General features: G+C 50.2%; 1 protein-coding gene across 1 annotated transcript in view; it reads left to right on the plus strand.

Moving 5' to 3' along the window:
- The window catches only part of TTLL4 (tubulin tyrosine ligase like 4), a 48,982-nt gene that overhangs the window by 25,096 nt on the left and 10,361 nt on the right, over nt 1-13,525 (plus strand). Inside the window, 6 exon segments of the mRNA XM_062192032.1 lie at nt 719-812; nt 4,812-6,391; nt 7,228-7,337; nt 7,695-7,758; nt 12,544-12,668; nt 13,091-13,201. Of these exon segments, the coding sequence (XP_062048016.1) occupies nt 4,878-6,391; nt 7,228-7,337; nt 7,695-7,758; nt 12,544-12,668; nt 13,091-13,201 (1,924 nt within the window). The 5' untranslated portion in view covers nt 719-812; nt 4,812-4,877.

Consider the following 13,525-nt stretch of genomic DNA (forward strand, 5'->3'; position numbering starts at 1 on the left):
TTAATGGCTTTTGTAACAGAACGTTGCTTGTCATAGCTGGCATTTTGTGGTATAACAATTGTTGCCTGCTCTGTGCCTTTCCCCTTTCCTTGCAGTTGTGAAAGGGCTGAGGGGAGGAGAGAGATCTTCTGGTGCCAATAAGAATACGGGGCTGGGCTGGCGCTGTGGCCTGGTAGACTGACTCCACCTGTGTGCCGGCATGACTCTGCTCGGCGGTTCTGCTATCAGCTAACATGTATTTGCTTTTCAGCTGAGCAGTCTCCTGTTGGACCCAGGTTGAAGAGTTTAACCACCAAAACAGGCTGCTTTTCTTCCTTTTTTAAAGATTTATTTGAAAGGCAGAGTGGCAGGGAGAGAGAGAGAGAGAGATCAGTCTTCCACCCAGTAGTTCACTCCCCAGATGGCTACAGTGGAGCTAGGAACTCCATCTGCATCTTTCCACGTGGGTGACAGTTTGCTGCTTTCCCAAATGCACTAGCAGGAGCCGGATTGAAAGCAGAGCAGCTGGGGCTCTAACTGGCGCTCTGATACAGGCTGCTGGCGTCTCAGGCGGCAGTTCAACCTGCTGCACCGCAACACCGGCCCCCATGCTTGTTTTCCCCTAAATTTGAACTCAGCAGGCTGTAGTTTCCTGTTTGTACCTCTAGGACCTCATTAGATTTGAACACGTTAGATTTGACTCTGTAAATGTTAGATTGTTGAAAATCTTGTTTTCCAGGTAAGGCCAGCTTATTTGCTCCTAAGATAAGTTCCTGCAGGCTGCTGAGTGGAGGGTCAGCTGATGGTGGATCCTTTGACCTTAGTCAAAGAGAGTAAGTATGAATGCCTTTGCCTGTTTTTATGTGATGTGTCTAGAAACTGTATGTAAACCGAATAAAAATGATGGAACTTGAAGGGAATTCTTTGCAATTAACATAGTCACCAGTGAGTTTAGCTTTGTTTCAGTTGGATATTTTTGAAGCAAGGCTTCCATTAGTGACCTGTGCATGGCCTTCTATGTATATAAGTACTTTTCTCTCTGTTCTCTTTTCTTCCATGCCTCATTCTGCATTATTTCCTGGAGATAGGCAACCTGTCTCTTGGATCCTAAAGTTTTGTGCATAGACACACACATATACACACACACAAACACACCATCAAAGTGCACTTAGAAATTCATTCATTTATTTTTAAAGTTTTTTTTTTTTGTGAGGAAAATTTACAGAGAGACAGAGAGGTCTTTCATCTGCTGGTTCAGTCCCCAAATGGCCGCAATGGCTAAAGCTGGGCTCATCCGAAGCCAGGAGCTTCTTCTGGGTCTCGCACATGGATGCAGGGGCCCAAGCACGTGGGCCATCTTCCAATACTTTTTCAGGCCCATTAGCAGGGAGCTGGATTGGAAGTGGAGCAGCACCGTGAACGGTGCCCATATGGGACGCTGGCACTTTAGATGGAGGCTTAACCTACTAGCCCGTAGTGCTGGCCCCTAACACTTAAAGATTTAAAGGAGGCTTAGAGGACAGTCTTTCAGACTTTGCCTTGGGAGCCCAGATTATACTGAAAGGAAGATTTGTTTTCTTTTTTTTATTTTTTTTTTAGATATATTTATTTATTTGAAAGGTAGAGTGACAGAGACAGAAGAAACAGAGACAGAGATCTTCCATCTACTGTTTCACTCCCCAAATGGCCACACAGCTGGAGCTAGGCCAGGCTGAAGCCAAGAGCCAGGAGCTGCATCTGGGTTTCCCATGTTGGTGACAGGAACCCAAGTACGTGGCCATCATCTGCTGTGTCTCAGGCACATCTGTATCAGGATCAGAAGCAGAGTAGCCGAAACTCAAACCAGGGACTCTGGTGGCTTAGCCCACTGTGCCTCAGTGCCTACTCCCAAGGGAGGGTCTGACCTTGCCAAAGCTGCCTTCCAAGCAGGTGCTTCCTGTGGGCACTGGCTACCAGAGGTTATTTGCCTCTGTGGATTTTGACTTTTGCAGTTCTTCTCAGTGTCAGCTTTTGGAACTATTTTCTCACTTTTTCTACTTAGATTTTTGGATCTTCTAGAAGTTTGTTAAATGTGTAGGGAAGTTGGTAGCATAGAGGAAAAGGCGACCTGTGAAAACAGAGGGCCTGGCACACAGGCTGCCCAAAGGTTCTAGCTGGGTCTCTGCTTCCCCAACACGAGGGATTTTGATGTCATTAGGAATCTGTATAAGGAGAAAAGAGGAAGCTGCCGTTAGTCCTGCCTAACCCAGCCACTACTTCTAAGCCTAACACACGACACCCAGGCTGGGCATTTGTATGTGATACTGTTAGGAAGTGGTACTGTTTCTTCATTTTTTTTTTTTTTAAGATTTATTTAATTTACTTGAAAGACAGAAGTAGAGAGAGAGAGAGAGAGAGATCTTCCATCTGCTAGTTCATTCCCTAAATGGATGCAATGACCAGGGCTGTGCCAGGGCGAAGCCAGGAGCCAGTAGTTTCATCCAGGTCTCCCACATGGATGCAGGCACCCAAGGGCTTGGGCCATCCTCTCTGCTTTCCCAGGCATATTAGTAGGGGGCTAGATCAGAAGTGGAAGAGCTGGGACTTGAACCAGCACCCAAAATGGGGTACCAGCATTACAAGTGGCAGCTTAAACTGTTAGGCCACAATGCCGCCCCCTTCATGTTCTTGAAGCTGCTCCTTGCGGAATGTCCGACGTGACCAAGTTGTCTTTGCTTGGCAGTTCCTGACACAGCCCTAGTAGGTTATCTTTTACTAACTCCCCAGGAAGAAAACTATGGAATCGTCCTCTCACCTGCTTGGCATTTGCATCCTGACTATTTGTTCAGGGAGACAGGTGGCCCTTCTCCAAACTGCCATCTTGTCCGTCGTGAGGACCATGAGAGGAGACAGGGGTGCAAAGTGACCACCGCAGAGATGTGGGAGCTGGGATCCACTTTCCTGTGGCCCTCGCCCAGCTGGCCAGCTTTTCCCTCTGCTGAAGCAGGCCACCCACAGCTTCTGACCTCTGGGGAGTTAAAGTCAGGGCAGTCGGGTCTGGAGCACTTGTGGTCGAGGTTCCTGGCCCTGAGGGTTCACCCGGGGTGATGCGGTGCACCACAGGTGGGGCCCTCGTCCAGCCCGGAGGCGCTGTGAGAGCCGGTGGTCCCGTGGTCCTAGGCGCTCTGCTCAGGAGGGGCTTGGGACAGATGCTGAGAGAGGGTTTCCTGCCTGCCTTTCGTTTTGTGCCTGAAGATGCGTGATACTGGAGGAGACAGACCGAAGAGTGTTTGATTCCTCAGAGCACACACAATGGAACTTTAATCCAGGCACTCTGTTTACCAGTTGCTTAATTATGGAAAGCTCACGTCGCTTACCCGAGACTTAAATCCATCAGTGAGCTGAACGTAGGGTTTTTGTTAGGGTTAAATGAGATAATGCAGGGCAGATGCCCAGGACGGTGCCTGACGGTCAGTACCTGCCCGACCAGCATTTGTTTCCCTTCATCGAATGTGCTTGTCCAGTGTGTTTATTCAGAAGGATTGTGGAGCACCCACTGCGTGTCAGACACTGTATTTCCACATTTCGACTGTGATGGTCCACTGTCTGTCGCCTCTTTCGCCCACTGTGTGGGTAGCAGATGACAACATAGCAGTGGTGCGTTGTGATTGTTCTTTCCCTCCTTGGGGAGGCGCCGTGCAGGAAGAGGACAGCCTCCCGTTGCCTCTGTAGGCTCCTTGTTGGTGCCGTCTACTCGTCACTGTCACTGTGACAGGAATCCTGGTCTTCCTTGACCTCTACTGTTCTCCTTATTTTTGTATTTTAAATGTAACCTGAGTGAGAAACCATTTTGCTAACCCTTTCCTCCAGCTACTCTGAAACCCTTCAAGGATGCCAGGAAGTCTATTCAGAGTGACTTCTTACAGCTGTGACAGCAGGCCCCTCTCTCCCCGCCCCCTGCCCCACCACACACACACACACACACACACACGAGCTTGTTTTGTGAACAGACTGTGTGAGACCCAGAACTGCAAGGCTGGGCGAGAAGTTTTGCTTTAGGGAAACAAGGCGGCTTGTGAGACAGGCTCTCCCTCCCTGAGATCAGCCTCCGCTGGAAGCCTGGGCTTGGAGAGTGAAGAAACTTTCTCCTGGCCTCTGTATTCTGTTCTGAACCCTGCTGGCCCGCGTGGCAGCACGAAGTGAAGTCACTCCGAATGCAAACAGGGCTGGCGTTCAGTGCCATCTTCCTCTCTTTCCCTTCCACGCGTGGGGTGGGATCGGTCCTAGACTTGGCAAGATTCTCGAAGAGATGAATTGCTGTCTCCCTTGTAGGCTAACCTCCAGGGTCAGCAGGGGAGTTCTCTGCTCCTGTCTGAACTTGTCACGCTTAACCTTAAAACGCAGATCAAGACGGGGTGGCTGAGGGTTGCTTGAGGGAGCAATGGCTGGAAGAGAAGCTTTGAGCTTTCAGAGTGGGCTGGTGAGGAGCAAGATGGTGGCAGGTTTCTCTGCCTCGGGGAGGCTTGCCTTCTTCCTGGCCCCACTGGTTTTAGGGGAGGGAAGGTAGCCACTTCTGTGGAGTTAGTTGTGGATGGGGAGACAGGAAATGGACTTTCTTTGGAGACTAAAGAAAGTTTTCCGAGCGAGTGTGTGGACATGTGAGCAGCCTCACAGTGGTGGCTTCGGTAAGGCCGGCCTTGCTCATGTGAAAATTCCCTGGAGGTCGGACGCTCCCCTTGGGTGTCCAGTGGCGACAAGCTGGGTTGGCCCCGGCAGTGCTGCCATGGGACTCTGTTGCTTTCCGGAGGGCCCCTGTGGGTGTCACCCCACCCAATCATCTCTCTCCCCTGCAGGCTGACGGACTTCCAGGATGCAGCTGGTACTACTCGAGGTGTGTGGCATCTTCCCTGAGCCAGGCCATGAGGCCATGTGGCCATGATGTGGGCCTCTCGTGGCCTCAGCATGAACAGGGCGCCACAGTGTCGGCCTCCACCGGGGAAGCAGCCTCCAGCAGCCTGGGCCCTCAGCCGCAGTGCCTGCCCCGCCGCCTGAGGAACCTCCCTGAGGGCGAGGCCCGGCCTCGGGCCCATCAGCGGGGGAAGCCCGTCTGGAAGCTGGAGAGTCCTGTGGGGACGGCGTCGGCAGGCCTGGCCCCAGCCCTCCTGGAGCTCCACGGCCAGCCTGCCTATTTCTTCTGCCCCAGTTCTCTATGCAGCTCTGGCACCGCGGCCGTCCTCGCGGGCCGCAGCAGCTCCTGTTGCCTGCACTCTCTGCCGTACCTGCTCAGCAGCACCCTGCTGTGTCGCCGCTCTGACGCCTGGCACAAACCATCCCAGCAGCCGGAGTCTTTCTGCTTGCGTTCCAACTCGTCAGAAAAAACACCGTTTCCTCCCCCTCGAAAGAGCGTCCCTGTCAGTTTCACTGCCAGCAAAGCCGCGTCCTCCACGGTCTCGCCCATGGCCCAGCCCGTGGCGTCCTCGTCTGCGGATCTGTACCTTTCAGTGGCGTCAGCTGGGGAAAACCCTTCCAGGAAGAGCCTGGCCTGTGCCATCTCAGGGAAGATCCCGTCCGCTCTCTCCTCCTTCAAACCCACGCTCAATAACAATTCCTTCATGCGGCCAAACAGCACTAGAGTGCCTTTCGCACAGGCCACAGAGGGCCTGAAGCCAGTATCCTCCCCTCAGATCCAGGCTGTCTCCTGGCATCATCTGGGGGGTACTGGAGACTGCGTGCCCCGACCTCTTGACCGTCAGGTGCCCAGGGGCTTTGGCAATGTCCTGGATGATGCCACTGCCCATGTCGCCCCATCTGCTCCTAGGTCCCTCCACACATCCTCCACCAGTGTTGCCTGTCCGCAGTATAACCAGTGTAGCTTAGCCACGGTGGCGGAGCCGCATGCCTGTGGCCTGGGTGAGAACACTGAGTCCCAGGCTCAGGCTAAAGAGGTTCGGTTCACAGAGGCTGTGAGGAGGCTGACTGCAAAAGGCTACGAGAGGATGCGGAAGCAGGGCTGCCAGTTGGAACAGTCTTGTTTTGTGAACCCTCGCTTCCAGTGGAGCCTCCTCAACAGGAACAGGCAGTGGAAGCCTGTGGCAGGCCAGCAGCTTCCCCAGGAGGACACTGCGTCGGACAGCAGGGGCCCCCCGAGCACCTCGGACGCCGTGGGGTTGGACAGTACAGTCTTCTGTACCAAACGTATCAGCATTCACCTCCTTGCCTCACATGCCAATGGGCTCAACGACAGCCCCGCCTGCACATCTGCAGGCGACCTCCTGCTGCTCGGAGAAGACAAAGCTTTGGCTCCCTCTCCTCCCGCTCAGCCCCTCGGCATAGCCAGTGTGGCCTCCCGCCTCTCTTCCATCCGTCTGGGCCAGACTGAGAAGGAGGGGCCCGAGGGTGCCACGGAGCTGGACTTACCTGCCAGGGACATTGGGTAAGTTGGAGAACGTTTGGGCTCATGTAGAGCATTGGGATGTATGCCCTATAATTTGGTGATACTGACCCTGTACCTCCGAGGGTTGGTTTTAACTTTTCTAGTTGACCTGGAATTTTGGGCTTTCATGTTAGGGCAGAGGTCAGGAAACTAGCTTGTAGGCCAAATCCTGCTTGTCTGCTTTTGTGAATAAAGTTTTATTGGAAAGCAGCCTCACCCATTTATTTGCTGTGGTAGAGTGGAGGAATTGTGGCAGACTGAATAGCCCGCAAAACTGAAAATACTTAACTAGCTAATCCCTCAGAGAGAAGTTGCCGGCCCCTGTTTTAGGTTATAGCTAGAGGAGAAATTGTGAACATCACATGTTGTTGCCTGTGACTCTCCTGCTAATTTCAAACCAAATCAGGTTCCTGGTCATTCCAGCTGTGATGGCCATTTAGAATGAGGGCAGGGGCGTAGTGGATTCCTTCTCTTGTGCCTGGTCACTTTCCTGGGGACCTTGGTCCACCAAGGCCTTGTTCTGAGCTTGCCGAGTTCAGCCTAGGGACATTTGAAGTCGATTGCCAGATATTCCTGGATGGCTGTCTGCATGCAGAATTCTGTGTTACGTAGGGACTTCCAAGATTGAGCACATCGTGGAGGATATATGGTTGAGGACCCATGGCTAGACTTAGCTTCGAAGGTGAGAGAATGGGTTGGCAGGTCCAGGCGAGAGAATAGATTGGTGACAGGGAAGAGACAAACACTAGGTCATGGTGGAGGAACGAGACTCTCAACTGTGACCTCTTATGGGGTTGTCTGGGTTGCGGGGGTGGGGCATGATTTCTCTCTCTTAGTTCAGCTAGTGACCTCCAGTCAGAACACTTTGAAACTGAAGATGTAGAAGAAGAACTAATGGATGGTTTGGAAGACTCCTGTAGCCATGATGAGAACGAAGAAGAGGAGGGTGAGTAGGAAACCTTTTCACCTCCCGCTGGGGGTTGGTCTGAACCTGCTAGGGAAGGGGACTAACAGTTGGATACCAGGTCCTAGACCCACATTGTCACCTGCATCAGACATGCGCTTTGGGGGTCTTGGGGAGGTGTGGCTTCCAGGGGATTTCAGTTTCTAGTCCTCTGTCCCGCTGTGCTAGCTTGCGCCCTGCCTCTGTTGAGTTCAGTGGAGGCAGTGGAAGGTGGCAGGGCAGTCCTCGTGGCTCCTCAGGAAGGCCTGCGCCCAGGACGTTCAAGGCAGGGCTGCCCAGAGCTTGGTGATATATGGCAGCTTCCTCCAGTGCGAACTTCTCTGCTCTTCCTCCCCCCAGGAGACTCAGAGTGCTCCTCATTAAGTGCTATCTCCCCTGGCGAGTCCATGGCAATGATCTCTCGGTGAGTGTTGGCTGTGTTGGTCATTGGCACATCGTTTTCTGTCTCTTGAAGGTTGTAGAGAGATTTACTACTCCAGTCAATAAATGGCCCTCAGAACCCTAACTCATTTTCACCAGAAATTTTTTTTGCAGCTGTAGGTTTTGAGCAGGGAGCAGTGGGAGACAGCAGCACTTCTCATCAGTTGGGCTTAAAAATGCTACTGTTTCTTAGGCTGCAGTTTGGTCTTCAGGCTCCAAGAAACTATTTAAGGAAAAGGGGTGTTCAGAAAATTAATAACTGATTCATGAAGAAGCATAGTATTTGAGGTAAACTCTTCATTTGTTAGGCCACCTGCATAAGGGTAATTGTAGACTTTATGCTGTATAATTTGTCCCATTCTCAGAAATGGTTCTGAGACAGATTAGAGGTATCATGAGTTGGAGTTTTTAGAAATGCTCTTTTGCTCCCTTCGGGGTTGGCTTTGTACTGGGAAATAAGACTGACGGTAATCTTAGAAGAAATTACACTTAAGTACCCTAGCTTTCATCCGGATTATTTTATCGACTGCTTCTGGTGAAGTCTGAGTGATGCTCCTCTTTAACTAGAGAACCAATAAAGTCAGGCTTTGAATGTAGGCCCTTTTGTGAAACAGGCAGTTCATTGTAGGGTGCTGCCTCGGTGAGCTGGGATGTCGGGGGAGAGGCGGGGATGCAGGACTGAAGAGATTCCCATAAAAAGGGTGTGTCGTTGTGCTAGAATTTTAGAACTAGCTGAAGGATTGTTGGAACCACCTTTAGCATTCTTCCACACCATCGTAAGGAGTGGATGCCAGGTTTTTCTTTCTTTTAAAAAGTAATTTCTATTGAAAATATAAAAGAAACAAAAAGTTTAGAGAATTTGTGTTTTTAGTTTGAATTTCTGTGCCAGATTTTGATGAAAGTCCACGTGGTACATGTCAAAGCTTGCCTGGCATGAGGAGTCCCCGGACTGGTTGCCTTTCTTTGCAGCAGCCCTGCCTCAGGTGAAGCGCAGAGGCAGAGGGACTTTCCATGCCATGGTCAGCAGGGACAAGGCACGTCTCCATGAAAGAGAGTGTGGCAGTAGCTGTACTGGCTACAGAGCCCAGATCCCACCAGATGGACACAAGGCAGTTCGGAAAGTGGGAAAGGCAGGGTTAGGACTTGCCTTGATTGAATCAGTGCTTGGGAATCTTGTCGCAAGTGCCCGAAGTCCAGTGTGCAAATTGCCACTCTAAGTTCTTCCCCCGCCCCCTTTCAGAACAGCACAGCTCTTTGTGGTTGTGTAGATGGGGTCTTCCACATGTAGCTGGAGTCCCACAGTTTCTACACTCAAGGGGGACCTGTGTTTATCTCGAAGCCTGCTTCAGGACGGCTACAAGCCCTTTACCTAGCCTTCCTGATACATAAAGAAAGTACAATTTACAACAGGTGCTTATCATTTGCTCACTAAATCCTGCAAATTGTGCCCACTTTCTTTTCTAGATGAGACTTAAAACATGGTTTTCAAGAATAGAGGTTGATGAATTCCAAACTATTTTGCATTTTTAAGAATGACTAAAATCAGAGGAAATACTTTCAGATAGATAAAACTGAATTTTTTCCCTATTATGAAAGTTTTATATATTTATTATAGAACATTTGGCAACTACAGAAAAAACAGGAAGGTTGTTGAAAATACTACTTCTGTTCCTTTACCCACCAATAGTTGTATTGCATTTCCTGCTGCTGTGTTCTTGTTCTAAGAATCGCATAGTTTTATTAGAGATAGGAGTCATCGTCTAGTGTAAAAATTGAGGGCCAGAGAAGTTAAGTGTTCCAAGGTGAGAGTTTATAGCAGAGCTAGAGAGATGCCGCATCTGTTGAGGGTAAGGCCAGTGCTCTGAGGCAGCTAGCAAGGGTTTTCTTTCTTATGTTTTCCTTTTTAAAGATTTACTTAATTATTTGAAAGTCAGAGTTACACACAGAAGGAGAGGCAGAGAGAGAGAGAGTCTTCCATCTGCTGGTTCACTCCCTAATTGGTCGTAACGGCCAGAGTGGCGCTGATCCGGAGCCAGGAGCTTCTTCTGAGTCTCCCACATGGGTGCAGGGACCCAAGCACTTGGGCCATCTTCTGCTGCTTTCCCAGGCTATAGCAGAGAGCTGGATAGGAAGTAGAGCAGCCAGAACTTGAACCAGTGCCCATATGGTGGGATGCTGGCACTGCAGGCGGCGGCTTTACCCACTACGCCACAGCGTAATTAACCTTTTGATTTTAAGATAGTTGTAGATTCACATGCAGTTACAAGAAATAATACAGGGACACCCCTGTACTGTGTGCCCTGTTTCCTCCCAAAGATAACATCTTGCAACAGTGCAATATAGACTGTTCCTTCCTGTTGCTGCAGGACTCTATCCTGTTACCGTCACAGCCACACTTGCTACCTTCCCATTCCCATCCCCTCCTTAATCCCAGCACCACAGGTTTGTTCTCCAAACCTATAATTTTGTCTTTTTGAGAATGTTCTACACCTGGAATGACACAGTATGTAACCTACTGTGGTTGGCTTTTTTTTTTCCTCACTAGGCGTATTCTCTAGTGATTGATCCAGGTGGTTTTGTGTATCAGTAGTTAATTCCTTTCTATTGCAGGCATAAATGTACCATAGTTTGATTGTTTCCTGCTTTGGGTTATTTTAGGAATAAAGCTACAACAGGCAATCACATACATAGTTTCATTTCTGCGATTCAGTCTTCATTTCCCTGGAATAAATACCCACAAGTGCAATTTCTGATCATGTGGTAGTTACTTGTTCAGTATTTTTTTTTTAATAAAGATTAATTTGATTAATTTATTTGAGAGGTAGAGTTGCAAACAGAAGGAGAGACAGAAAGGTCTGCCATCTGCTGGTTCACTCCCAAATGGTCACAATGGCCGGAGCTGGGCTGATCTGAAGCCAGAAGCTTCCTCCGGGTTTCCCATGTGGGTGCAGGGGCCCATGCACTTGGGCCATCCTCTACTGCCCTTCCAGGTCATAGCAGGGTTGGAAGAGGTGCAGCTGGGACTCAAACTGGCACCAATATGGGATGCCGGCACTGCAGGTAGAAGACTTAGCCCACTAGGCCACAGCGCCTAGTTCAGTTTTTTAAGAAACTGCCAAAAATTTTCCAGAGTGGCTATACAGTTTTATATTTCTATCTTGTCTTTGTTTTATTTATTTGAAGAGCAGAGAAAGACAGGCAGAGATCTTCCATGTACTGGTTCACTCCCTAAATGCCCACAACAGCCAGGGCTGGCCCCAGAACTCCATCCAGGCCCCCCATGTGGGTGGGAGGGACCCAAGTACCTGAGCAACACTTACTGCTTCCCGAGCGAGGTATGCATCACTAGGGAGCTGGGTTAGAAGCAGAGGAGGGATTCAAACCCAGGCTCTCCGGTATGGGATGTGGACATCCTAAATAGCAGCTTAACCACTGTGCCATGCTTAAATTTTAAGTCATTCACTTTGCTTTTCAGTAATCTTAAATTCCTTTTTTTTTTTTTCTTTAAGGATTTATTTATTTTATTTGAAAGTCAGAGTTACATAAAGAGAGGGAGAGATAGAGAGGGGGAGAGCTTTCATCTTCTGGTTTACTCCCCAAATGGCTGCGACAGTCTGAGCTAGGCCAGACCGAAGCCAGGAGCCAGGAGTTTCTTCCAGATCTCCCACGTGGGTGCAGGAATTGGGCCATCTTTCTGCTGCTTTCCCAGGTACATTGGCAGGAAGCTGGATCAGAAGTGGAGCAGCTGGAATTGAGCTGGTGCCAATATGGGATGCTGGGGCGGTGGCTTAACCTGCTGTGCCACAGCACTGGGCCCCCCTCTTTTTTTTTTTTCCTTCCCAAGATTTGATTTATTTGAAAGAGTTACAGAGAGAGGGATAGAGAGATATATATCTTTCATTTACTGATTCACTCCCCAAATGGCTACAGCTGCTAGGGCTAAGCCAGGCTGAAGCCGGGAGCCCAGGACTCCATCTGGGTCTCATGTGGGTGGGAGAATTGTGCTGCTTTCCCAGGCACATCAGCAGGGAGTTGTATCAGAAGAGGAGCAGCCATTACTTGAACCAGCGCTTATATGGGATGCTCATGTCACAGGCAGCAGCTTAACTCACTATGCCACAACAGCGGCCCCAATGATCTTAAACTCGGATGCTCAGTGAATTAAAGCTTTTGAAGAAAAATTTTTGGCAATGAGGACTAGAGTTTTAGATCTAGACCTGTGTTGCTATCATATTGTTACATAAAAATCCAGTGTCACAAATCTCTTTCCAAATGAAGATGAACCATCCATGTGTCTTCACATAACCCAGACATAAGTTCTTTTCTGTTTTCTTCTCTCTTTTTTTTTAAAAAAGTCTCTACCTGTTCTCAGATCTTGCATGGTGTTCCTCCTTATTTTCGTTATCTCTATCATCCTTTTTCCTGTCCTCGTTCCTTTCATTGTCTTGTAGCATACTCTGCTAGTGTCCACCAGACTCACGTCCCCCTCTAAGAACCACCTTTGTCAGGAGCCTCCGCAGCCTGGCTTGGCACAGGAGGTCTTGGAGCGTGTACAGAGTGAAGTGTTGGAGACCTCGCCCTCGCTAACACTTCCTGGAGAGACTGTGTGGGTGGGTGGCCCTAGCAGCTGAGGATTCTTCCTGAGCACTCACTCATGTAAGAAGCACTGTTTCAAAGACAGCCCGGGATGAAATGGCATCTATGATAGTCACAGCACTTGAGGCCTGTGCTTTCCCTTTCTCTCTCACGTGCTTGTTTTCCATCTTAGGAGCTGCCTGGAGGCTCTGACCAAACCCCTCTCCAATCATGAGAAAGTTGTCCGACCGGCCTTCATCTACAGTCTCTTCCCCAACAGGCCCCCTACCATCTATTTTGGCACTCGGGACGAGAGAGGTAAACCTGGCCAAGTGTGCAAGCCCAGAGCATCCCCAGCAGAAGGGTCCTAAGTTGGGAGGAGGTGGCAACAGGGTGGGAGAGGGTTTCCAGAATGGGCCTTCATGTGCTCTGTTCCCACCGGCTTATAGGCTGATGGGGACCTTTCTCTTGTCTGTCTTGTAGCTGACCCTTGTCAGCGCACCATCTCATGCTCGGTTCATAGCCTCTGAGCTTGTTTGCTGCTGCTTTCAGCCACCCTTTTCTTTGTTCATTCCTGCACAGACCCCATTCTTCCCCAAGTTGTGCCCCTCTGAGAGCCTCATCTTGGAACGGTGTTCAGTGGCTTGCCTGGCCGGGGAGGGGTGGGCAGCAGTCGCCTTCAGCTCTCACCACGCCTCTCCTGCTCTTTCCCATTCCCCATCCCCTGTCTTCCTCTCTAGTGGAGAAACTTCCCTGGGAGCAGAGGAAGCTGCTCCGATGGAAGATGAGCACAGTGACCCCCAACATTGTCAGGCAGACCATTGGACGGTCCCATTTCAAAATCAGCAAGAGTGAGTCACTTGTCCGACTGCACACGTGTCCTCTGCCTCAGCTGATGGGCTATAGGTGGGAGGAGTGCCCTGGGTACTTCCAGTCACGTCAGGGCAGCCAAGGACCCTGTCTTGCAGTTTCTGAACTCATAGGCACGCATGGCTCTGAACCCCATCCCCCGGACTAAGCCTGTTCCAAATTGGACAACAGAGGGCCGTTGTTCTGTCTCTGGCCCTTGGACCTCAAGTAGGACAGCTCTATGGCAACTCTGCAACGTGCAGTCTGGGAGCGGGGCCCAGGCTCAGTGGTGGTTCTGGAGGCCTCTGGGTCTCTCTCGGTCCCAG

The sequence above is a fragment of the Lepus europaeus genome, chromosome 1 (genome assembly GCF_033115175.1).
Source record: "Lepus europaeus isolate LE1 chromosome 1, mLepTim1.pri, whole genome shotgun sequence".
In the NCBI taxonomy this organism is placed as follows: Eukaryota; Metazoa; Chordata; class Mammalia; order Lagomorpha; family Leporidae; genus Lepus; species Lepus europaeus.